This window comes from Microplitis demolitor, chromosome 10 (assembly GCF_026212275.2).
Source record: "Microplitis demolitor isolate Queensland-Clemson2020A chromosome 10, iyMicDemo2.1a, whole genome shotgun sequence".
NCBI classification, from domain to species: Eukaryota; Metazoa; Arthropoda; class Insecta; order Hymenoptera; family Braconidae; genus Microplitis; species Microplitis demolitor.
In genome coordinates, this window is record NC_068554.1 from 4,401,766 (window position 1) to 4,427,152 (window position 25,387).

At 31.1% G+C, this 25,387-nt stretch overlaps 4 protein-coding genes across 15 annotated transcripts in view; 1 reads left to right on the plus strand and 3 right to left on the minus strand.

Annotated features, from left to right (window-relative positions):
* Positions 1 to 11,496, minus strand: part of LOC103580284 (uncharacterized) — a 64,484-nt gene extending 52,988 nt beyond the window's left edge. For 2 of the 7 annotated variants that reach the window (XM_053742304.1, XM_053742297.1), the window contains exon 1: positions 153 to 673. The gene's annotated coding sequence lies outside the window, so the exon portion shown is untranslated. Of the gene's footprint in view, positions 1 to 124; positions 675 to 1,951; positions 2,035 to 6,284; positions 6,449 to 6,514; positions 6,965 to 7,322; positions 7,713 to 7,894; positions 8,047 to 11,192 lie in introns of those variants that run through there. The other 5 variants (XM_053742302.1, XM_008561984.2, XM_053742303.1 and 2 more) reach the window with 5 other exon arrangements.
* Positions 11,497 to 12,686: 1,190 nt separating this feature from the next.
* On the minus strand, positions 12,687 to 15,047 carry LOC103580285 (39S ribosomal protein L44, mitochondrial). The gene is made up of 5 exons (XM_008561987.3): positions 14,814 to 15,047; positions 14,205 to 14,571; positions 13,689 to 13,773; positions 13,304 to 13,607; positions 12,687 to 12,964 (listed from the first exon to the last, which is right to left on the minus strand). The coding sequence occupies exons 1-5, from the start codon at positions 14,878 to 14,880 to the stop codon at positions 12,774 to 12,776; spliced, it is 1,014 nt and encodes a 337-aa protein (XP_008560209.1). The 5' UTR covers positions 14,881 to 15,047; the 3' UTR covers positions 12,687 to 12,773.
* A 252-nt stretch (positions 15,048 to 15,299) lies between these two features.
* LOC103580286 (bromodomain-containing protein 1) lies at positions 15,300 to 19,551 on the plus strand. Its single transcript, XM_008561988.2, has 4 exons — positions 15,300 to 15,869; positions 15,950 to 16,214; positions 16,922 to 19,199; positions 19,273 to 19,551. Exons 1-4 carry the CDS (start codon positions 15,753 to 15,755, stop codon positions 19,448 to 19,450), a joined length of 2,838 nt encoding a protein of 945 aa, XP_008560210.1. The 5' UTR covers positions 15,300 to 15,752; the 3' UTR covers positions 19,451 to 19,551.
* Positions 19,386 to 25,354, minus strand: LOC103580288 (beta-ureidopropionase). Of its 6 annotated transcripts, none has more exons than XM_053742573.1 (6): positions 21,311 to 21,494; positions 20,626 to 20,876; positions 20,170 to 20,558; positions 19,749 to 20,066; positions 19,560 to 19,683; positions 19,386 to 19,462 (listed from the first exon to the last, which is right to left on the minus strand). In XM_053742573.1, the coding sequence occupies exons 1-5, from the start codon at positions 21,403 to 21,405 to the stop codon at positions 19,600 to 19,602; spliced, it is 1,137 nt and encodes a 378-aa protein (XP_053598548.1). In that variant the 5' UTR covers positions 21,406 to 21,494; the 3' UTR covers positions 19,386 to 19,462; positions 19,560 to 19,599. The 6 variants fall into 6 exon arrangements, with proteins under 6 accessions (XP_053598548.1, XP_053598550.1, XP_053598551.1 ...); XM_053742575.1 differs by lacking the exon at positions 19,386 to 19,462 and adding an exon at positions 25,278 to 25,354 and having other exon boundaries at positions 19,499 to 19,683; positions 21,311 to 21,422; XM_053742576.1 differs by lacking the exon at positions 19,386 to 19,462 and adding an exon at positions 24,793 to 24,808 and having other exon boundaries at positions 19,499 to 19,683; positions 21,311 to 21,422.
* Positions 25,355 to 25,387: the final 33 nt, after the last annotated feature.

Below are 25,387 nucleotides of genomic sequence, written 5' to 3' on the forward strand. Positions count from 1 at the left end.
AATAATTGTATGTGTTATCATCAACACATATATATTTGATATAATAGTAAAAAAAAAAAAAAAAAAAAAAAGAATTATTTGAAATTATGTTCTATTTGCTCAAGATTTTTATTAAATGAATCACCGATTATTTCCACGTATTTGTTACCCACCATCAGATTTGAAAGTTATTTTAAAATTTAAAAATAAAAAAACTGCCGCTCGGTATATGCAGTACCCACTAAATAATGATAATAATCACTTGGTATTTACTCGCGACGAATTAATCGAATTATATTTAAAACACAACACACATTGCGATTAAACAAAAACACAGAACATATTTAAAATATGATAACACAAATATGTATATATATACATATATATATATAATATAAGAGAATGAACTGGGTTATAAAATATTAAGAAAGATGTAACCGGTGGTGTTGCTGGGACTGCTGCTATGCGTTTGATACTCGTTACGACAATAACACGGCACGTATTTTATATTTAAAATTTTAAATAAATTATTTATTTCGCGGTATTTTATTTAAAATATTAAAAATAAAAAAAAAGCAAACCCTGATGGTAGTTTTTATTTATCCAGGGTATGGTGGCCGATTTTCAGGGCCCATAGATTTTCAGGGCCGGCAGGTTAACGTCACGATAGAAATACACTACACCGACACAACCATAGATCGAACACACCGTGGACGGACGTAAGGACAGACGGATGGACGGTTGGCCGGGCGAGGCGAGGCGGCAAAAACTGAGAGAGACCGAACCAGTGAGTGAGTGAGCAAGTGACCGAGTAAGGGGCCAGGGGGAAAGGAGGGGAGAAAACTACGTCGGCGTCTGGAGGGACAAAGACCGAAAGAGATTACGGTACCGCTGGTGTAAGCTGGTGAGAGAGATGCAAGCGGCAGGGGGGCGCCAACTTTCAATGGGAGAAGGGGAGTTGCGGCAGGACAGGGACGCGTCGAGGAAGGGCCCAGGTGGCGCTACTCTTCCTACTCATCTACATGAGTACATTCTACATCTACTCCATAGCCCATAGGCTCTACTCTATACAGACTATGTAATAAATAGACTTCTTACTTATATTACTATAAATTCTATAGATCAACGCACACGTACTACTTTTAATGGTGTAAGTGTTCAAATTTATTGTTTCTATGTCCGACAAAGAATTTTATTTTTTTTTAAAATTATATTAATAATAATATTTTTATTTCAGGATCTTATTTTGTCATTTATTTTTGAATTTACACTGAGAAAATAAATGATAGTAAAGTTAGCGGACATCTGACAATTTTTAGAACTTTTAAATAATAATTTAAAACGTTTATAAAATAAAAATAAAAAAATCCATGTTTAGAAAATTCAAAATTCAGTACATGCATTTTTTTAAATTTTATTATTTTAATTATTTTATATGTAATTAAAAACTTGTATGTCTGCTACATTTACGCTCATGAAAAAAAATACTATTGTCCAAACAAGAATTTCTTTTTTAAAGAAATCTATTAAAAATATTTATTTCATTATTATTAATTATTAATTTCTTGAGAAAAAAGCATAAATATTTATTTTTGTTATTATAGTCTAGGTAAACAGAAAAGTAACTTTATTTGAATTAAGTAAAAATTATTTTCATCAATTCAATAAATTCTTGAGATAAAATTATATATTCTCGAAAACGTTAAAGAATATACTCTTGTATCAAACGAGTACAAACGTAGCAGACATCAGACAAATTTAAAATTATAAGTAATTTAAAAAATAATATTTATAAAAAATGCACTTATCAAATTTTAAATTTTTTAAATGCGCATTTTTAAAAATTTTATTTTATTAATTTAAACTCTACTTATTTACAATTTTAAATTTATCTGATGTCTGCTTCATCCACACTCACTAATAAAAGTTATTTTTTTTTCTCAAATATGAGTTTTGTAGAAAAAATATCCACCTGCACTAAAATTTTCGGTGTAAGGAATTTATTCCAAAAAATTCCTGGTCAGCTTTAGATATTTACATATAAATAATATATCTATTGGATAATATTTATTATTATTAAACTATTGGCTGTATTATTTGTACTTTACACTTGTAAGGAATTATTTAGCACTGAAAATATCACACGCGCATGCTCATGGGTCACATATAACACTTGAGTAAAACATACTGAGGAACTTGAGACTAGAGGAATGAACACTTAAAGCTTAGCCAAACGTGAAAATAACTCCAACACAACTTGCCTACTATTTCTTGGGTTTCGCGCCTTAAATGCCGTTTCATTAAATTAAAAATGTGCCGAATAATATAATAATGCAGCACTGATGTAAATCTCGTTGGTAAAAATCCTGTTCGTCGGTCTACAAATATGTGTATGTATTTTTTAATAGAGTTAAATATATATATATGAAGATAAAAAAAACACTAGTCTGGGAATAATTAAGTATCAGTATTTAGTTAAAGCGATGAGACAAGAGCACAGAGACAATTCCAAGTTGGTAATATACATAACACGAGAAGACAAGTTTGCTGTTTCACGAGTAGAGCCAACCGCGCTAGTACGTTTCGTTTGGTTCAGACTTGAGAACGAACGAGCTGTTCCCGACTTAAAGGGGATATACTTTAATATCAGCACCACCAGCTACACTACCAATGCCACTTAATTTCCTTACTTTACTTACTACTTTTACAATTTTAAATTTAAAACTAAAAATTACTAAACATGAGTTAAATATTATTGTGATTAATTAAATTACTTTTAAGGGAAATCACTAGTGTGAAATTTTTAAAAAATCCATTTTTTTTGCATATTCCGATAGTCTGAACCTTCAAAAATGACATACTAAAATTTCAAGTAGTTTTTGAGTTACGGCGATCTGAAGAGCAGCCGCGTATCGGTTTTCGAAAATACATTTTTCAAAATTGCAGTTATTGCAGCTTCTTTTATGTTTCTCCATATTATGGACCTCCAGTTTTCAAATCGAATAAAAAGTGAAATTTTGGCAGGCCAAAAATCGTCAAATTTTGGCGTGAAATTTGAAACTTTTTTTTTAAAACTCCGCCATCTTGTTAAATTTGAATTTTTCTTTTCAATCGAAGGTCATGATACCGGAAACACTTTCTAGTTTAATAAAATTTTTGGTTTTTTTGATTTTATACACTGAAGGTCGCTATCACTGCAGCAGTGACTTTTTTTTGGAGCCTTAGGAGATTGCGAATAACTCACTGAATTTTTAATTTTTCGGTCCAAAAATTTAATCATATATTCATTATATATCCTTAAAACATAAAACTCAAAACGCCCCCCCTAAAATTTTATTGTTTATATGGGTAATTATTGTCAACTTAAAATATATAAGAGACATAAAATGCCTATAAAACAGTCACATGTCTTTATGGTCAATCAAACCTTGATAGATATAAATCAAAGCGTGAGATTCACTGATATTTAACATGAGTAGACTTGGTATAGTGTATGTACTAGATATTATTGTATATATATATTGATGTGCATACATACTACACACTATCTTTATCTATATCTACATGAGTCGGTTTAATATTGTATAAGACGTTAAAACTTAAATGGCTTAACGTCGGTTGGTGACTTTTGTACTCGGTTATTATATATTGATGTGGTATGACTATAGACGTTTGCATGTTGAAACAAAAATAAATTCGGCCTCGAAATCCAAAAACTTATTTTGCGGCAAGTAGTTGTGCAGGGGAGTAACGACTTTAATTTTATATGTATATATATATATATATAGTTTATTTTTATTCTTAAATTTTGTTTCCATTCTCCACGCCCACGCATTCTACTTGGCAAGATAAAAATAATTTAATGCAGTGTAGATAAATTTTTAGCTGGAATTTAATTCAGTTGCTAAAATATTTATAATTTCTAGATGTATAGGAAAGACTGCGCAGAAAAAAGAGATTTCTCGGTGCAAAAAATATTTTGCATTATGAATCGAAGGCTAAAATTGTCTTAGGCCTAGAAAAAAATTCCAGATTCTGAAGTTAATAAACAATTATAAATTTTCGGATTTTTTTTCAACAAATTTTTTTTTTTATAATTTATCATTTATAAAAAAATCCAAAAATTATTAGACATTGGCTAACTTTTTACCAAGAATAAATTTTTTTTCAATTTCTGATGCAAAATTTTTTGTACCCAGAAATTATTATTTTCTGTGGTTTAAAATTTATTTTTAAAATTTTCGAATACATATAGTTGTTTAGGTCAGCTTTATTTTATAGGTGGATCATTTTCTTTGCCTACATTGCTATATTGAGAATGATGATTTTTTGCATGAAAACTGATTGCGAATAGCGTATAACGCCAGTGGATACCCGGATATAACTTGATCGATCCGGCTGCTCGTGTCTGCTGGATATAAAGTTGCGAGACCTCACACACGTATGCTATTGGGTTTACCTCCTCCCCTCCTTAACCAGGGCCTCTACACTTTTCCCTATTCTCTTTCTCTGGATGATGAACTTTCAGCGAAAGTTTTCAATGCTGTATGAGTTCACCTGTATATGGATATATATTATACCCAAATTATCCAAATTTATCTTCACTTTTTAGTGACTTTGTCTATCATTATTGATATTATTATTATGATTATTGCTGTACAAATAAAACGAAAGTTTTTCATTACATAATATATTTATCCATTTATCGTTATTTAAATTTAAAAAGAAAAACACATGTATATGTACATGTATACATATATACGTACAAATGTATGATTGATAATTAAATAAAGTTAAATGCCAAGTAAGCAGCAGCAGCAGCAGCAACAATAATATAAAGTTGAAATATTTGAGTAAAATAAAATATCGATGACGTGGTAGGAGCAGGAATAATATAAATAAATAAAATACTGTAACTATAAAAGTTTTTGTAGCACCCAGAGAGTGAATACGTTCCTGGGATCGAGCAGAAGCGAGCTGGCAGCCTTGCTGTTTAGTTGGGAGGGTTGGGAGTTGGGAGTTTCAGTGTCGTGATGGTGGGAGATGCGGGGAGAACGCGGCTGCTGATCCAAAGCACAGCACCAACAGGCATTGCATGGAGGGGTCGCAGCAGTTCGGTGGCTCAGAAATGCTGAGGGGAGTCGCGGGGTCCGCGGACCAGGGACGCGAGGCGAGGGACGCAACTCGACTCGGTTCGACTCCACTCGTAGTACCGACACTAACCCGTGGAAGCAAACCATCAGCGTTGGCAAGCTATCACTGTTATGTGCGGGAAGGAGATGCGCAACCAACACACACACGTACACACACATTGCTTTAGGTATGAGAGTTGGCAACGATGCAGCTTTAGGATCGAGAATTGGCAACGTTGCCGAGGGCCGTGTAGTCCTCACGGACGGCAGGCAATCGACCAACACACTCACTAGTAACGCCGGTGAACGGCGAACCGGAGAAGAAGGAAAGAATCCCGTTTTGCAGAGTGAGAGAGTTTTGTTTGATGATATGGGATCGACTGAGAGAAAAGAATTGGTACAACGGAGAAAAAATAAAAAGAAAAAAAAAGTTAAAGAGAATGAAAAGCAGAGATGAACCGAGCACTGAGTCTTCTGCTTTAGCCTCTATATCTAGTTCTTCTTCGGGAGACGTATTTCCAAGTTTTCCATCGACCCCTTGAATTTTCAGCAAGAATGAGACCTTGTTTTACTTGCTTCGTATATATATATGTGTATATACATATATATGTATGTATGTATTGAGTGTACGAGTTAAAAGCACGTACATAGTATAGATGGAAGATCCAAGTCCACTCACGTTCAACGATTGCCAGCTTAAAGTAAACATTTAAATCCTTTTTTGACCAATTTTAATGAGTTGACCAGCAGATTCAGATAAATTGAGAAACAACTGGATATATTATCAGTACACATATGTACACATTACCAGGGTTATAATTAACGCGATGTATTGTATTGTATTACAATCTCTCTGTTGGCCTAACGCCTCTCTTTCTCATCAGTATCAGCATCAGTCTGTATGCATTATTGTCATAGTATATATTCAAACTCTACATGAAATACACATATAAATATATATATATACATATATTAAGCCATGCAAGAATTTTTTTGCAGAGGCCACGGATGATGCCTGTGCTGGCTCTAGTATAGCCAGTCAATAATTTTCAATGGGTACTTTGTACATACACTTGGAAAATATATGTAACTCTTCGATGCAGCCCATTCAGGAACTTAATGCTTTTTTTTAAAAATCGTTGCTTTTAATATATAAAATATATAAATACTTACATGCATTGACGAGGTGTGTGTGTGTGTGTGTGTGTGTCATCTTTGTCATAGTCATCATCATTATTTAGATTTATTCGTTTTATATTACTCGTTAGACAAGGAGATAATAGACGAATGGCGTGCCAAGCCACACCTTACCATGATCGGTTGCATCTATTGCACATCTGCAATAAAATAAATTTATGAGCAAAATTAATATTAAAAATAATAATAGATAAATAAAGAAGTACATTATCAGTAGACACAGATGTACGTCACTTGGTACTGTAATTATTGGTCTTAATATGTTTTATTAGTCATTATAGCCGCTAAACTTCCGTGGACGACAGCTGTTTATTATCATACTATTTACTTTTTTTTTTATTTATTTATTTATCATTTATGATTTGGCTATAATCGGTCAACTTATTGACACTGTTTACACTCTTGCGTTCATCGATTACATTTTCTATATCTATTTTATTTTCATCAGAATGGCCTTGACAACTTACTACTGATTACTTAGCTCATGATAGTACGTCAGATTTTTTATGACAATTAAATACTTGCAGTTTTTATGCCTGATAATTGAAAAAATTTTTTTTAGTTAAGGAGAGTAGCCATTGGATCTCTTTCTCACAGAAAAATAAACGAGACTATCTTTGCTGCACTCGTACACAGTAAAAAAACGAATCGTCAAACTGTAAAAAAAAATGTGTGTTAAAATTCTGACCATCACAAAATAATTGTTGAAAAATTTTTACTTTTAACATATACATGTGTAACATTTTTTAACACATGTTAAAATAACATATAAATAGGTGTAAAACGTTTATTTTACACACGATGTGTTCATTTTGATGAATCCTTTTTTACTCTATAGAGTAAATGAGAATTTTAAAAGACTTTTTTTTGGAGACGATTTGTAATTTTTGAAAATACGAAATTTTGAACCCGCTGTTAAGGTTTTAAAAAACGCTAAAGACTCTCGGTTAAAACTCGCGAACCAGAGTATGTAATTATTGTATGACTCAGACTCAAGAGTAATTAAATTCTTACCCATATTCCAAGAAAATAAATCTATTGACCTGGACTACACTAGGCTACGAAGAGAATTTTTTTTTGTGGGCAGAAACTTTAGTTTATAAATTCTTCGATAATTTATAAACTTTTTTTTTAAACTTTCTGATAATGAATCTATATTTATATAATAATTTATCTGAATTCTTGTGTTAGGGATAACCGATATATTAATATCGATTGTCTGTTATAGAAATTTATAATAGTGTCGAGCATCTCATATCGATATGCAGCGCGGCGTTGCCATTTCGTTTATTCGAGCTCGTCGGTCAATTGACCCCTGACCCATGAGTTCGATTCTTGAGAGAAAAATATTTTATTGTATTCTACATCCTGTATTTTTTTAACTTTCTTCTTTACAAACATTAACTGGAATAAAAATCATAAGATTATTAATAAATTATAAAGTAATAACAGTCATATTTCTGTATATTATTTAAATATTTCCATATACTTTGGGAATTTACAAGTTAGTAAGCATTTCTAAAAGTACATATGCCTCTAAATGTCTATCTATCAATATATCTATATCTATATTTGTAATAAACTACCTTTAGAATGACATACTTGAATGTCAAAAAGATTATACAATCGTTATCGCAAATAATTTAATGTTAATTTCGTAACCAAAGATTGTGTTCAGAGTGTGGTTGCTAAATGACATCTAATTTCACGCGACGGACAACGTAAGAGATTGGATTGCCTGTAATATAATATAAATATATATATATAAAATAATATAATTGTAAAACTTTTAGCTAAAAAGTTTCTTAAACATTTCATTTCGAAATTAATCAATACCGTGAACTTTTTTTTTATTACTATTTTTAATAGCCGCTATAAAGATTAAGTAAAAATATAAATAATTATTTTTTTATCAATTAGAAAAAATACGCGATTACCCGCGAGATAAAAATTTAACACATCGCCATTTTGTGGATAACCGTCTAATATATTAAGTCTACATATTATATATATGTATATATAGTTGGCAGTAAGTTACGGACATTAATCGTGATCAAAGTCGTTGGAAGCAAGTTCGTATTCGTTTATCTGACCCTGCTCAGGTCGTAACTAGTGCCCTTGTAAGTCCCGGCACTATGAGCATCTTTTTATACTCTGGTTTAAATGTGCACGACGTATCTTTACTGTCCTGGTGAAAATATATAATGGGAATAGATATATATATATATATGACTGAGTAACTTTTGAAAAATATTTGATAGTGGAGTTTAAATTTTTAAAACTGACCCGTTTTCTAAACCAAAAAAAAAAAAAGAATTTTTTTGGAGCAAGAAATATTTTGCACTATGAGTTTGACAAAATTTTTTCCTAGCTAAGTACTTTTTTCTTGTCTCAAGAAATTTTTTTTGTTTTCAATTTTTAATACAAATAATTTGGGGTCAAGTAAAAATTTTTCGCGCCAATAAATTATTTTTTCTGAAGGAGTTTCGTTATTTTTAATGATAAATAGAGTAGAGGTAACATTTTTGGGCCAGTTTAGGACACACGAAAAATAAAAATAAAATAATTTGTAGATGCAAGACAAAATTAATTTTTAAAGAGTGTTCAAAGATACTTTTAACCCGCTATTAAACTGGTAATTTTAATTTAAACTTTTTCATTAATTAAAATAAAGTAAAGGCCTGGAATAAAGAAAGTCAGTTGTAAAAATAAAGAAATCCTATAAATTATTGAATATTTTGTTGTTACGCAATTCGTTGTTATTCTATGATAATTAATAGTTTATTTAAAATAACTGAGACTGAATAAAATTTAAAAGGGGAATAGAAAGTAAAAAAAAATGGGCTTATTATATGCTGATGTCTGGTATAATTTAAAAAATTGAAAATATTTAGTAATTGTTGTAGATGAGATTGAATTTTAGTGAATGCTGGGTTCTGGTCTCTGGATTCTGGTCTTTGGTCATAGTTTTGGCTCTTGTTGGTCCTTGTGCAGTACCTTGAGAGAGCAGGCACACGCTATAAGAGTTAAAACAACAATAGCGCTGATTACTGGACGGCAAAAGGGTGTGGCAGCGCCATTGAGTCGTTACATGCAGGAGCTAAGTGAGATGGAGACTGGGTATGGGTAAAGAAGAGACGTTGTTATGTGGTACAGCACTAGAGCAACTGCGAGTACCTCACCAACTGAGCGGGAGATAAAGACAGCACCAGTAGAAGGGAGCACTTGGATTGGAGGTGCTGGTGGGGACTCTGCCATGGACGACCGAGACGCAGAGCGAGACAAGGATGAACCACATTAAAGGGGATATATCAAGCCATAAATAATCAATATATCTATCCTCAGTCTTTTCAGATTTATTTAAAAACATACTTTTTCCCTTTCTTCTTCTTTCTTCTTCTTCTTCTTTAACTTCTACTTCGGATAATTATTTTTATTTTATCTCAGTACTTTCATACTTTGGATTATTAATTATCATATTTATTTAAATATTCACAGTAAAAATCATTTTTACTTCAGTATAATTTTAATTTTTACTCGGTGACAAAGCTTTACTTGGTCCACTAATCAGGAAAAAACTTTAAGAAATATGTTGTCTTTTAATTATAATACTGGAGCCAGCTGATGTCTAATAATTTTTGGATTTTTTTATAAACGATAAATTATAAAAAAAAAATATTTTTAAAAATTGCACTTACAGTTTTTTTAATTTTCTACGTGTGCATATTTTTAGTTTTTTTGTTTTTAATTAAATTGGAGAAAATAAAATTTAAATTATTAATGGTCTGCCATCTTTAGGATCATTTTTAATTCGATAATCATTTAAATCAATTAAATATTTCATAGGAGTGAGCAAATCGAATCTGACTTTAATTTCGAATACTAAATTTTAACCCATGTGAAAAATAAATTTAAAAAAATTATTTTTACATCTCTTATATTTGACACGAGTGTCAATGTAGCAGACATCAAAAAAATTTAAAATTATAAATAAATAGAGGAAATAATTTAAAAAATGATATTAATAAAAAATGCACTTGTTAATTTTAAAATTTTTTACGTGCGCATTTTTTTTAAATTTTATTTTATTAATTATTTACTTTATTTATTAATAATCTTAAATTTGTCTGGTGTCTGCTACTTTCAACACTCATAAAAAAGTTTATTATTTTTTTTTAAGAAATTTGATTTCTTATTTTTGATAATTTATATAAATAACAAAATAATTACTTTTAATTACAGTATGAAAATTTTTATGATACTGAAGTTAGTCGACGTCTAATAACTTTCGAATTTGTTTTTAAAACAGCAAACCATAAAAAAAAATATTTGAAAAAATTACACTTATAGTTTTTACAATTTTCTACATGTGCATTTTTTTAGTTTTTATTTTTTTGTAATTTATTTGTTGAAAAAAAAATCAAAAAACTTTTAATTGTCTTAACTTTTGAATCATAAATTTCCAGCGTAAAAAATTTCTTTTTTAAATCAATAAATTTTTGGTAAAATTTACTTTGTTGCTCTATATATATATATTAATGTTTTTTTGACCTTGCGTTTATATATATTATCTACAAATTTACTATAAAAAATTTATATTTCTACTTAACTGCTAATAGACTTTAAAAAAAAAACTAAAATGTAAGTCGGCTGTAATGTTGGTTAATAAAAGTTGTAATCAGTTTAGTGCGAGAATAATAAATAATAAAAATATAATAATACAAAATACGTTATCAAATAGTAATTTTGCACGATAAATTCAGTAGATGGTAGAGCTGTTGCAAGTGTAAGTGGGTTCAATAATATATTCCTATTTACAACATTGAGGGTACATAGACTTGATAAGCATTTGTACTGGCAATAAGATAAGACTGATATACTTACCTGAGCATGACGCAGCCAACGCTAACTTTTTTGTTATTTTTATATTTATTTTTATCTTCTAGCCAGACGGTGTAGAGGGCAAAAAATAAAATTTAAAAAATAAATATTTTATATACTATGGGACTTGATAGTCAACTTTGATCCTTGCTGCAACAGGATGTCATTGTTTTGTATGGATTTATTGGTCTGGTCATGTTTTAAATAATTTACATCAACTTCCGCGAGAAGTTGAAGTTTGTGTTGGACAAGGTGAAGTGTGAGTGCATGACCTGCTAAATTGCAGACTGCGTTTTGTGCTGATCGAAGCGCCACTACTTTAGGAATTTTTTTTAAATTGTATTTTTAATTGTTGCGTCATCTACTGAGCAAATATACCGACTGCGTCATCTAGACTAGAATAAGAATACTAATTTGTTTGAATTCATTTTTAAACTTCCCGCTATAAAAATTAAACATTTTAAAAGAAGGAAAAGTTTTTCGTTGCGGTTCGAATTTCGAAAATTTTCAAATGGATGATCCTGAAGTTAGTAGACTATTAAAAATTTACAAATTATTTTTAACAAATCAATTACAAAAAATAAACTGAAAATATGTACATGTAGAAAATTCAAAAAACTACAGGTGCAATTTTTTAAAATATTTTTTTTTTGTAAATTATCGTTTGAAAAAAAAATTCAAAAATTATTAAACGCCAGGATCATTAAAAAAATGAATGTGTGAATGCAACTGACAAGTGGAAATTTTTTTAATTTTTGAATAATTGAAATGTCAGTATAATAAAAATAAAAAAATGCGCATTTAGATCAATGAAAAATCAGTACGTGCATTTTTTAAAATTTTATCACTTCAATTAGTTTATTGATTTATTCAAAATTTATAAAATGTCTTGAGTCTACTCATTCACTCATGAAAATGATCCTGAAGTTAAAAGGCAATTAGGAACTGCCGGATTTTATTCTCAACAAATCAATTACAAAAAAAAATAATGAAAAATACGCACATGTAGAAAATTAAAAAAGCCACAGGTGTAATTTTTTTTTATAATTTATCGTTTATAAGAAAATCAAAAAAATTATTAGACGGCGGCTAACTTCAGGATCGTAAAAAAAATGATTTTTTAAATCTAGATTTTATATGAATTAATACAGTATAAAAAAAGTTATATATATGTACGATATTTTTATCAATTGTCACGCAAAATACATAATTAATTGATAAGAAATCTACTTCCATTCTAGCTGCTGAATGGTTTTTTTTTATTGATAATGAGAAATAAATTTAAAAAATTATCAGTTTCTAGTAATGACTCATTGATAAAAAATATGTAAAGTAGCAGACCCGATATCTGAACATGAGCTAATGACCGATCAATTTTGATAAAATAGATATTTAAATAATTGATATCTTACCTTTACATATAAATTACAATTGTACATAGATTACTATCACGAATTCCCGGGAAAAATTAAATATTCAGTTAAGTAAATAATTGAATTTTTAATCTGCGCCATTAGGGCTGAGGGTATTTTTTATTTATAATTAATTAGTAATATAAAAAATTTATCAAATTATATTTATAATTTAATTCTTTTGCATAAGCTGCTTAACATTCTGTGTGCACCAGTTGAGAATCGTTAAATTTTTAATTTGCTTTGAAGGATCAACGTCTAAATTATATTTCATCGGATTACTTGAATCTGCGAAACCAAAAAGTTTACTAAGCGCATTTAATGCTGCTACTTTTACTGCATCTTCAATCGTACTTTCAGTAGCTAAAAATAAAAAAAACTTTTTTAAGTTAATTTATTAATTAATAATTATAAATAAAATTTTCTCGATACCAGCATCGAAACTTAATTTTTCAATGTCTCTACAGCCAATCGAAAGAAGTTATTTTCAGTTCAATGCCGTAAATAAATTTAAGGAAATGCATAAATTGTGTTTGTATCTGACTGGCTCTGGCTCTAAAACTTTAAGTTCCATTGCAGGGAATCATGAAAAATCTAGTATGCAACTCAGGATGAAAGGCGATTTCAAACTGCGGATGATGTCAGCTAACCACCCTGGTAAAATCGTTTTGTTTCATCCTTTATCACACAATATACTATTACCTGAAGAAATAAATTGTTTGTTTGAGAACAGACCAATCTGATAGCATGGCAAAAAAGTATTAACTCCAGTCTGCGAAATGATTCGCGGTTCTACGGGATCTTTGCCGTCGTTAGTTAACACTTGGTTGAGAATTTCAATCGGATTTTCTGGGCAGTATAGTTCATTTAGATCTTTCTCAGCAAGTGTTGTTATTAGAAAATCTCGGATGAATTTCGCTGTGTGGATTTCGTCTGTACTTTTAGCAAGCGCAGCTACTAGAGCGAAAAATGTATTTGCTAATGTTTGATTTGAAGGCGGATATTCCTGAAAATAAATTTAATTGTTTAATAATTTTCGATGATAATTAATTAAATAAATGGTATTGTGGTAAAATAAGTAATGAACCTCTGTTAAAATAATGTCTTTGCATCCAAGTAAGGAGGCTCTACTTGCCAGGACTTCTTCGGACAGCAAGTAATCTTTGAAAGCACTGGAATAATATAAATAATTATCAATGTGAATGTAGTTGATAATTGGCAGTTTTTTAATTTTTGAATAAATAAATAAAATTAAAAAAAATTACGTATATAGATAATTGAAAAATCAGTACGCGCATTTTTTTAAATTTCATTATTTTGATTTATTTATTTATTCTGAGTGTGAATGTAGCAGACATCAGAAAGTTTATGAATTTTAAATAAATCAATAATTAAATTAAAATAACGATATTTAAAAACATGCGCGCGTTGATTTTTTATTGATCTAAATATGCATTTTTTATTTTTATTTTACTCACATTTTATTTATTTATTCAAAAATTTAAAAATTCCCACTCGTCTGTTACACTCGTCATTTATTAATTTAAAATTTATAAATTCATAATTATAATAATTTTAGTAATTAATAATTATTTAAATTTACCTGATACATTCAGCAGGTGTACGAGGCATAGCCGAACTTAAATAAGCCTCAACAATTTTTGATGTAAGAGATTTACCGTCTAAAATAAACTGCCTGTTATCATAGTAATGAAGCTGAGGATCATCAATGCCCACTTGTCTCTGTTTCTGTTCTTCTTTTAAAATATATGAATTATGTGTGAAAGCTTGTGATAGTAATTCTAAATTAAATTTCTCCGAAAGTCTGCTGTTGAAGGCATAGAGTTCGGACTCGAAATTCCACTCGATGAATCCACTTCTAGGTTGCTCTGGTTGTGGTCCCAGTTTATCTTTACGTCTTGTAATTTCCTTTAGAGTAGGAGCCCATGATCGACGAATAAATCTGTATCCTATTGTAATTATTAAATATATATGATTAATCTTGAGGATACATCAATAAATTAATCAGTAAGTAAATGAGTGAATGTAACTGACAAGCGGGAATTTTTCAAAATTTTGAATAAGTAAAAAAACGTGAGCGCGTTTTTTTAAATTTCATTATTTGAATTAATTTATTTATTTATTTAAAATTTATAAATTGTCTCGTGTCTGATACATTTACACTCATATAAATAAATAGTTGATTTCTAACCTGTATTTGCAGCATTAACCTTCTGCACTTTAATGACAAACTGACAGCTGGAACGTAGTACATTCATTATTATTTATTTGATTAAACTTTGCAATTATTTATTTTAGATATTACTTGAATATTTAATTAATTAGCTAATAATAAATTTTTTAATTTTGAATGTTTTCTTCGAGCAACTTCATGAAAAAAAAAACATTAGAGAAAAGATCTAGAATTGAAGACCTTGCCCACTGTTGGTATATAGACTTTATTTATTTAAATTGTAGACATCAGAAATTTTCTGAGTTTTTATTAAGGAATTGCAAGATATTGAAGAAATTTTATTTAAAACATGTCCACGGAGTTTTAAAAAGTCCCCTCTTTATAATTTTTATGAATTCTTTTGTTTTTTATTAATATTCACTGTTATTTTCTGAAAATTATTGTTTTCATAACGATTCATTCAATGATTATTTTTACTGATTTAATTTAAAGTGCGAGGTCCCTTCTCCATTTTCTGTTGGTGTTAGCCGGTCTCCGTGCAACATTTTTTGTAGCTTGAATATTTAAAAAATTTAGTTTCCAAACATAAAAACACTTTGGCGCCATTTTATCGCGCCATCTTTCAAATTAAAAAACAAGCTCTACAGCAAGTATTTTGAATCCAACGAATGTTTAGGATTTTCTCACGCATTCATAACCTATTATTTACAATTACATTATTAAAAAACAAATCCTGTTATTTAATATTTTTTTTAATTACACAATAATATAAATATTATTTAAATTCAAGTATGTTATTAATTTTAGTCACGTTTATTTAATTTAAAAAAAAAAAACGTATTGTTTGTAAGCAGTGTAACGGTTAATTGTCAGTGTGGATTTAATTAAACAAGTGTGTTTAATTATAATAACATTTTTTATCGTATTTTAATTAGTTGATGAATAAATAAAATAATTATGAATACTCCGCAATCGAATAAAAAAAAAAGCCGAAGCAGAGTCGGACATAACGACTCTACTCTTGGAGTAATAACTGAAATTTTGACACCTGGTGAAGCCACGAGATGTGTATTGGTAAATATTCTACTTGTTACTTAATTAATTATTTAATTTCATAAGTTGATTTTGTTTTTAATTAAATTTATTCCACTTAGATTACACCTTTGGCTGACGAGCCGACTAGACCCGTAAAGCTGGGGATAAATGACAGCATTCCGGTCGTGTCGATGGATAAAATAGACGACAAAAAGGGTAATAATATTCTTCATGAACGTGACAAGGAGGACAAAGCTATTTTAAGTTCCTTGCCGGTAGCTATTGTTAAGGAACTTGATGGATATGAAAGGCAGATTGGAGAAGCTGAACCACTGCCTAATTCATATGTTCGATTTATGGAGAGAAGTGGAGAAGAGCTTGATGGTAAGTTGATTTATTTTGTTAAATTAATTTTAATGAGTGTATATGTAGCAGATATACGATCATTTTTTAGTTACATATAAAAGCAGTAAATATTTAAATTGATAAAATACAAAAAAATGCATGTTCTGATTTTAGAATTTTTTAAAAGCATGATTTAAAATTTTTTTGTTAAAAAAAAATTTATTTTATTACTTTTAAATTTTTAAATTGTCAGATGTCCGGCAACTTTACTGTTATGAAAAATTTTATGAGAATGCTTCTGACAGTTGTTAATTTTTTAAATTTTCAAATAAATTAATTAAATGTAATGATACTGAATTTAGCCGACGTCTCATAATTTTTTGACTTTTTTAAAAACGATAAAATATTAAAAAAGATAAATTTTTCAAAAATTGTACCTACAGTTTTGATAATTTTCTACAGGTGCATATTTTTACTTATGTTTTTTTTGTAATTGGTTTGTTAGAAAAAAAATCTGAAAATTATTAATTGTCTACTAACTCTAAAGTCATTAAAATGTAAGTTGAGTAAAAATTAGAAAATGCGTATTCAAATAAATACGAGACCCGTAAGCGCATTTTTTAAAATTTCATTATTTTAAATAGTTTATTTATTTATTCAAAATTCATAAATTGTCTCATGTCTGCTACATTCACACTCATGTCAACCTCAGGACAAATTTTTTTTATCGTAAATATATTTATTAGGTGAAGTGGAGTACGATCTAGATGAAGAAGATTCAGCCTGGCTGGCGTTGATGAACGAGCGCCGTACATCATCAGGCCTGCCAGCAATGGAACCGGATGTCTTTGAGTTGTTGATGGACCGGTTGGAAAAAGAGTCATATTTTCAGCAGCAGAACAACGGAGGCGGTGGGATCGCCGCAGATGAAGACGCGGTCTGCTGTATTTGCATGGACGGTGAGTGTCAGAACAGTAACGCGATTCTCTTCTGCGACATGTGCAATCTTGCTGTGCACCAGGACTGCTACGGTGTCCCGTACATTCCCGAGGGCCAGTGGTTATGTCGTCGCTGCCTACAGAGTCCTTCTCGCGCCGTCGATTGCGTGCTCTGTCCCAACCGCGGCGGGGCATTCAAACAGACAGACCGATCAGCGACTTGGGCCCACGTTGTCTGCGCGCTCTGGATCCCGGAAGTAAGATTTGCCAACACAGTATTTCTTGAGCCCATTGACTCGATTGAAAGCATTCCTGCGGCCCGCTGGAAGCTCATTTGCTGCGTATGCAAACGTCGCAGTGTAGGTGCTTGTATTCAATGTCACAAGAGCAATTGCTATGCAGCATTTCATGTCACTTGTGCTCAACAAGCTGGCCTGTGCATGCGTATGCGGACAGTTCAGCCAGCCAATGGCGAACCTATGTTAGTACAAAAGACGGCTTACTGCGAAGCCCATACTCCTGCAGATTATCAGCCGTCTACGAATCCAGCAGACGCAAGACGTCGTGCCATTGCCAATAAAAAAAGTTCTTCAGCACCAGTAATATCAATACCGACTATACCACCCGAAAGAATACGAGAAATAGCAAATTTAGCTGAAGGTCTACCCAAAAAGAGCCAACTGATCCAACGTTTGTTGGCATACTGGACCCTGAAGAGACAACACCGCAATGGTGTGCCTTTACTACGTCGTCTTCAGAGTTCGCATCCTCATTCTTCGCGACCAAATCCTTTCTGCGGTGGTAGCTCACCAGCGGACAGTGAAATGCGAGGGGAATTATATCGTCAGCTCAAGTACTGGCAGTGTCTGAGACAGGACTTGGAAAGAGCGCGTCTGCTTTGTGAGCTGGTTCGCAAGCGGGAAAAATTAAAAAAGGAATTGTTCAAAGTTAAGGAGAAGTGTCTTTGGTTTGAACTGAGACCACTGGAAAGTACGCTCAAGTTATTGCTGGAGGCTATCAAGAGTAAGGACACCAATGACGTGTTTGGGCAGCCGGTTAATACGGAAGAAGTTCCTGATTATTTGGATATCGTCACCCAGCCGATGGATTTGTCGACGATGGAGAGTAAAATTGACAAGCAAGAGTATGACAGCATCAGTGCGTTTCAAAGTGATTTCAATTTGATGGTCAGTAATTGTCTTGCGTACAATCGTAAGGACACGATGTTTTATCGTGCGGGTTTAAAAATGCGGGAGCAGGGTGGCAGTTTGATAGAACAGGCGCGAAAAGATTATCCGGAGTTTGATCGAGTTGTTGTGGAGAAAGAGAAAGAGAAAGAGAAAGAAAAGGAAAAGGAAAAAGAGAAGGAGAGGGAAAAGGAGAAAGAGAAAGAAAAGGAGAAGGAGAAGGAGAAAATAAAAGAGGAAGATATCAAAGCTAAAAGTGAAGTCACGAACAAGAGAAAAAGGGAGAGGAGTAATAGGAATAGGAGTGAGAGTGAGTCTTTGGTAAATCAGACGGAGAAAGAAGTCGTGGGAGTCAATAGACGTACTGCAGTTCTGTTTACTCGGAAAGCTAAAGCCCGAGCCAATAAGGGAGCAGTTGGTGTTGCTCTTGGTGTCGAGGAACAGAAGAAACAGGGAGACAGTTTCAAAGTTTATAGATCTGGGGGAGTTGACAGCGACATTGGAGATGATGGAGAGAGCCAGTCGTCTAGTTGTAGCAGCTGCTCGACTAGCAGGTCTACGACTCCAGTTGGCGCTGAGGATGATACTGAGGACCAGGATCAGGATCAGGACCAAGACCCAGATCAAGATCAAGACCAAGACCAGGATGAAAGGTTGACTAAGAGGAGTAAAAACGAGGAGAAAGTTGACGACGATCGGCTTGAAGCGCTTCAGCTTGTCTGGGCCAAGTGTCGTGGGTATCCCTGGTACCCGGCACTGATAATTGACCCTAATACTCCAAGAGGAACTATCCATAAAGGTGTTCCCATTCCCGCGCCTCCTGACGACGTTCTTGCGCTGGCTGTTAATTATAAGGACCCGATATTTCTTGTACTATTTTTTGATACTAAACGTACTTGGTAAGTATTTTTTTTTTAATTGATTTTTACTGGATATAGAGGAAAGTTTGTGATGAATATTTTTGAATTATAGGCAATGGTTACCAGGAGAAAAATTAGAGAAACTTGGCGTGGCCCAAGAAGTTGATGAAGCGAAATTAATAGAGTCCCGGAAGCCGGCAGACCGGAAGGCGGTAAAAAAAGCCTATCAAGAGGCTCTGCACTATCGTAAGCAGACTCACACCGCATTCAATGCCATCCCATCAGCCTAATTTAATCACCAACTGTCAATGAACCAATTAATAATATAAATATCAATCAGAAATTAATAATTATAAAATATTATTATGTTTTTATAAAAACAAGAGTGTAATTTCTCACATTAATAATTAAAATGGATTATATTCATTTATAAAAAATATTATTTTTTAATTATTTGCGGTTTGAAATCTGGTTTTGTTGCTTCCCGAAGTTTGTCGGCGTACATGTCGAGTCTCTGCGTCATCTACGGCAAAGATTAAATTTTTATTTTTATTTTTTTAGATTGATCGAGGATGACTGAATACTCACTCTGAATCCCCACAGATCTTTTGCTTGACGGCAGGCGTTTAAGTCCAGATCTGCTATCAATAAACCGTCCCGATGTCTACTGAGTCCAGGAGTCCGCGTACCATCTGGCGCTGTGATGTAACTGGAGCCATAGAAGTGTCCAAAGTCGCGGTGCGCTGGTTTACCGTCACCTGATGTAAACTCATTGGGAAATGTTTCAGTACCAACGCGATTGATAGCGCATGTGTAGTAACTGTTTGCTATCGCCGCGCATCTGGCTTCTATTGGCCACAACGGTTCTGATAAAGTGCCCACTGTTGCTGATGGATTGAAGACAATCTAAAATTAATTATTCAATTCAAACTACTGAAAAACCGGAAAATATCAGGGAATTTTAAAGTAATTTGTGGCCACCCTGTTTTTTTATTTTTTTAAAAGTTACCTCGGCGCCATTGATTCCAAACATGGTCCAGTTAAGCGGGTGGTGACGTCCATAGCAAATGTTGATAGCAATCCGTCCATAGTCTGTGTCAAACACTGGATGTCCTGTGTTACCTTCCATGTAGTACGTCGACTCATTAAAGTCTCCAACACGTGGGATATGATTTTTTCTATGTTTACCCAGGACTTGTCCATAATTATCGATTACTACTGACGTATTCCATAAAGTATCTCCATGAACGCTGTCACGTTCCAGTACTGGGGAAATAATTATCATTTTATTATCACGCGCCAGTGTTGATAATAATTTTGTCGTTGCTCCTGATTCAATGTCTTCTGCGAACTCAACCCATGGATATTTTTCCCGTGTACAAAATGCAAAAGGCATGGCTGTTAATTTTAATAAACATTAATTATTTATTTAATTATGTTAAAAATGATTGTTAAATTATTTTACTCCAAGCTTCTTGTAGACACAAAATTTGAACGCCGTTCAACGCTGCATATTTTATGTAATCCTCAATTTTACGATGAACTGACAGCAATTGTTCGCTGATTGGTCGGTCTGTCGGTGTTGTTATTTGATGCTGGATCAGTCCCACTCGCACTTTGCGCTTGGGAGACGATTCGTTTATTGTACATGGTAAAAAATCGTAACTTTTTACTTCTAAATCATTTTCTCCGTGATAATTTAAGACATTCAATGATCTGCAATTAATTGGTCATTAAAATCAAACTGATGACATCTGGAAAAGTTTAATTGACATCTCAAGAATTAGTGAGGATAAATAGACGTTCTGAGTACTCTTAAATAAGGGAATTTAATTCTCTACAACTTTTGATTCTTAAAAAAATCTCGTCAGATCAATCGTTTAGGAGCTACAGTAGTTTTGACAGTTCTACTGATTTTTTAAACTACTGGTACTTTAGTTTGTCTTTAAATGACTGTATTATTTAAGCTATTAATTTTCTGAGATTTTTTTTTATATAAAAATTGTAGGAAACTCAGTCCTTTCCAATGACTAAAAATAACTTATTTTTATTTATTATCTAAATATTTTAATTTTACGGAATATATTTTTTTAGTAAAACTATTTTTAGTTTTAATTAATATTAATAATGATAATAAATTTTAAACTTACGATAATGGAGTTCCGTACAAAATTTTATTAATTTTTGACAACTCATTTTCCGGTAAATATTTTTTTAGCGTTTCTTCAAGACTAAAATTTTCCATTTCGATTCACTCTGGAGCTGAAACGAGATAAAAATTTTTACTACGTGTCAAATGTTCCTTAAGTTTATTAATCTAAAGCTATTTATCTCTAGTACACGTTATGTTTATTGATATTTATATTTCCCCACTACTTTAGAATGTACGAAAGTTATTTAGGTCGAGTGTGAGGTCACGGTGTAAAAGAAAAAAAAATTAAAATTACATAAAAACAAACCAGCGCCGTAAAGTCAATGGGGATTCAAAATTTACGTGCTTCTTTTTTCTAAGCGCGCGAAATTTTTTTTCATTGAAAACTACAGCTAGCGCCGTAGCTTACAAAAGCTGCCGCTGAAATTCAAATTTAGGACGCGTGCGCAGATCAGTTTGGAGACTAAAAAGTGTCATGGCCGCTGGCAAGCTAACGTCTTTCGTGCACAGACGTTTAATTTAATTGTTTTTTTGTGTTTTTTTTAATAGACGGTTTAAAATTCATATCAGAGTAGTTTCGTAAAGTCATAAAGTTTAAATGGTGATAATAATTTTTTAAAATTAACGCGTAATTATTTATTTAAAATGTTTGTGAAATTCCGGCGTCTCGTGAGTGTTAGATGATTCGAGTAAATTTTTTGTCGGTGTTATTTCGTTGATTATTTAAAAATTAAGTGTTAGTTGCGGTGTTGGTGATAATTTTGAATCGAGTAAAATAGAATTGATATTTAAGTAATTAATTGAAGTTGATAAAATAAATTAAAGGTGATGAAATGAACTTTGCGGTCAGCGTCGGATTTTAGGATGATCCTGAAGTTAGCAAACATTTAATAATTTTCGAATTTTTTTTTTCAAATTTATATTTTATGATATTGAAGTTAGCCGACGTCTAATAATTTATAAGTGTGAGTTGAGCAGACATCAGACAAATTTTTAATTATTAATAAATAGAGTAAATAATTAATAAAATAAAATTAAAAAAAAATGCGCAGTTAAAAAATTTTGAAATTAATAAGTGCATTTTTTATAAATATTATTTTTTTAAATTATTTACTTTATTGATTTATAATTTTAAATTTGTGTATCTGCTGCGCTTGCACTCATCTGAAGTTAGCTGACGTCTAATAAATTTTGTATTTTTTGAAAAACGATAAATTATTAAAAAAATATATTTAACAAAATTACACCTATAGCTTTTTAAATTTTTTACATGTGCATTTTTTTGTAATTGATTTTTTGGAAAAAAAAATCTGAAAATTTTTGATTGTTTGCTAACTTCAGAATCATGAAATTTTTGAACTCGTATTCAGAAAATAAAATGTCGTCAAGTATTTTTTGAAATAAGTGTTAGTGAATAAATAAAAATAAACTAGTGTTGTGATAAATAAAAGAGTGTAGTGATCACTAAGTGTCGGTAAATAAATAATGAGAAATTAGTATTAATAAATAACCAGTAGTAAACTAGTGCTAATGTATAAATTTAAAAGTGTAGTGATAAATAAGTGTAGTAAATTTTTTTCTGTCATAATTGCATCTAGAAATGGCCGTAGCTGGACACCTGGAAATTACGTCCGCCAGGTAAATTATTTTTAATTAAAAAAATTAATTTTATATTATTATCTTTATTTTATTGTCTTGATAATAATCAATTGATTATTAATTTAAAAAAATTTTGATTACAGAAATTGATAGAATGGCTGCTGGTCTGGAAGTTTCTTGGCGTGGTGAGTGAAATTTTTCAAAAAATTATTTTTTAACAGATTAACAATATTACACTGTCTTAAAACGAGATCAAATTATTCTGATCAAATTTATCTCATACATTTTCTTGCACCATCGCAAGAAAAAAATTTTAAGTCTTCTATTTTATTCTCATTACTTTCATTACAAAGCGCCAAGTTTTTTATTCTTATTTTCATTAAAAAGTGAGTTAATTAAACATTTAGTGAATAGGCCTTGAGATATAATTCATAGTTATTTTTATAATTACAATTATCAATTATATTATCCCGTTAATTGGAAAATTTTAAGTGCTATAAGTCATTGTCGGCTAAGTTTTTTCAGAAACAAAATCTCTAAATACAAAATACAGACCGCATATTGATGCACTACTGTCTAATCTAGCAAAGTGCGCTTTAATTGTTTGATAATGTTCATTTGTATAAGAGAAAAACTCTGCCAAAGTTTCTATTTACTGTACAGGTGCAACAAAGATAGAATCGTTTGTGGACTTGAGTGCAATAGAGAAAAGCGCGAACCTCTCAAAAATTAAAATTTTTTCTGATATCTACGTATTCAGATCCTAAGAAATTAGATTGAATATTTTCAAGATGATGTCGAAATGTGTGTTCGTGCTTGAGTTATAAATAAAATTTGACAATCAGCTTAATTTATTAATCGATTTTGTTTTTTATTTAATTAACTAATTTTTGTCATTACATGCTAAAAAAAATCGAAGGTTTTGGGGCTGGTCTGTAGTCAAACATTTTTCACTTTTTTCCTCTGATAGCCACACTCTCTTCAGAAAATTGTCTTCAATTTATTCGGTCAAATTAACGTCAAGTTTACAACAACTTCTGATGTTACAAAATTTTACTGTAATATGAGTACAACATGAACTAAAAGTTGATGTCAATTTACAACCGTAATAGGATAGTTTTCAAGTTTCGTGAAAAAATTTGAATGTGCAAAATTTTACTTTCAAATTAACTAAAAGTTTTCGTCAGATATTTGCATCATCAAGTTTTTGCAGTTAACTTGACATCTTATTTCGGGTGTAGATTTCCGTCAACTTGTGATCAAAATACATTGGTAAGACTTTCTAGTCAGAAAGTTGTCGTCAATTTGTTACGATCAAGTTGACGACAGCTTCCAGCTTTTGTAATTGTTGACTACAAATTGTCACAAACTTTCGCGGAAAATTGGCGACCAGTTGCTGTCAACTTATAGAAATAGCAATTTTTGCGGCAAACTTGACAACTAATTGTTGCCCAAAAAACCAGAATTTCAGTTCAGAAATATAACTGAAACTTTTGACATCTCGATGACTTACAATATATATAAAAAATTTGTTCAACTTTTTAGCTCTCTTATACGTAAAATGACATATAAGCTGACGTAGAATTGAAGCTGTTATTTTACATAAACTTTATATGTAATTTTACCTGTGGGAAACAGCAAAAAAAAGACATCAAATTTTCATGTGTACTAGATGTCATCGAGATGTCAAATGTTTTCTTTCAATTTTCGAATTAAAATGTTCATCATCTAGAGAGTTCCCATCAAAGTCGATTTTTGATCTCACGTACACGTGAAATATCTGCTTTAATTTGATTGTTGGTTGACCTCAACTGGCTATTTGGGTATCAGGGCAGTAATTTCAAATTAAATAATCTACAGTTAGTAAACCAGAATTCTTACGTCAGTAAAACAGAAGTTGTGATTCTTCTTTACTTTTAACTGATCACCAAAATCTAATCTCTGATAAGATTAATCATAAAAATACACCCTCTACAAAATACACATGTGCATATATCTCTAAAAATTCAAGAAAATTTTTATCTCAGTAACACATAAAACATGACCCAATTACACTCTGATAGAGATCCAATATCTTTGCAATCACTCAATAAATATCATTGATTACTTTTTCAATCTTTAATCTACAATAATCTCTTGCCCTTATTTCAATAAATTTCATTAATTTGTTTCTATTTACACAAAACTATTGCGTAGAATCACTTACACGTTTTTATCTTTTCGACTCTTTCACAAAAAAAAAAAAAAATGACAAAATTTTATTGATAAAGTTCCAAACAAAAATAAATAAATAAAATAAAAACTTTCACTTATAACATATCAATTAGAGTTTAAAAGTTGTATTAAAAATAAATATATGACATTACTTTTTAAAATATATTTATTTATTGTTGATTGGTTAAATTCTTAATTGAATAAGCCCAGCAGTGGTTCACACAGTGCGTCATTTATAGGCATTTTATAATAATATGCTGTC

Excerpts from the sequence above, each read along its gene's own strand:
- LOC103580285 (XM_008561987.3), bottom strand. The coding sequence starts at position 14,880 with ATGAATGTACTACGTTCCAGCTGTCAGTTTGTCATTAAAGTGCAGAAG. Across the intron at positions 13,774-14,204 it reads ACACCTGCTGAATGTATCAG|TGCTTTCAAAGATTACTTGC; the intron begins GTAAATTTAAAT and ends ATATTATTCCAG. Across the intron at positions 12,965-13,303 it reads CAAACAATTTATTTCTTCAG|CTACTGAAAGTACGATTGAA; the intron begins GTAATAGTATAT and ends TTTTATTTTTAG.
- LOC103580286 (XM_008561988.2), top strand. The coding sequence starts at position 15,753 with ATGAATACTCCGCAATCGAATAAAAAAAAAAGCCGAAGCAGAGTCGGA. Across the intron at positions 15,870-15,949 it reads AAGCCACGAGATGTGTATTG|ATTACACCTTTGGCTGACGA; the intron begins GTAAATATTCTA and ends TATTCCACTTAG. Across the intron at positions 19,200-19,272 it reads TTTGATACTAAACGTACTTG|GCAATGGTTACCAGGAGAAA; the intron begins GTAAGTATTTTT and ends TTTGAATTATAG.
- LOC103580288 (XM_053742573.1), bottom strand. The coding sequence starts at position 21,405 with ATGGAAAATTTTAGTCTTGAAGAAACGCTAAAAAAATATTTACCGGAA. Across the intron at positions 20,559-20,625 it reads GTGTCTACAAGAAGCTTGGA|CCATGCCTTTTGCATTTTGT; the intron begins GTAAAATAATTT and ends TAAAATTAACAG. Across the intron at positions 19,684-19,748 it reads AAGATCTGTGGGGATTCAGA|ATGACGCAGAGACTCGACAT; the intron begins GTGAGTATTCAG and ends TCTTTGCCGTAG.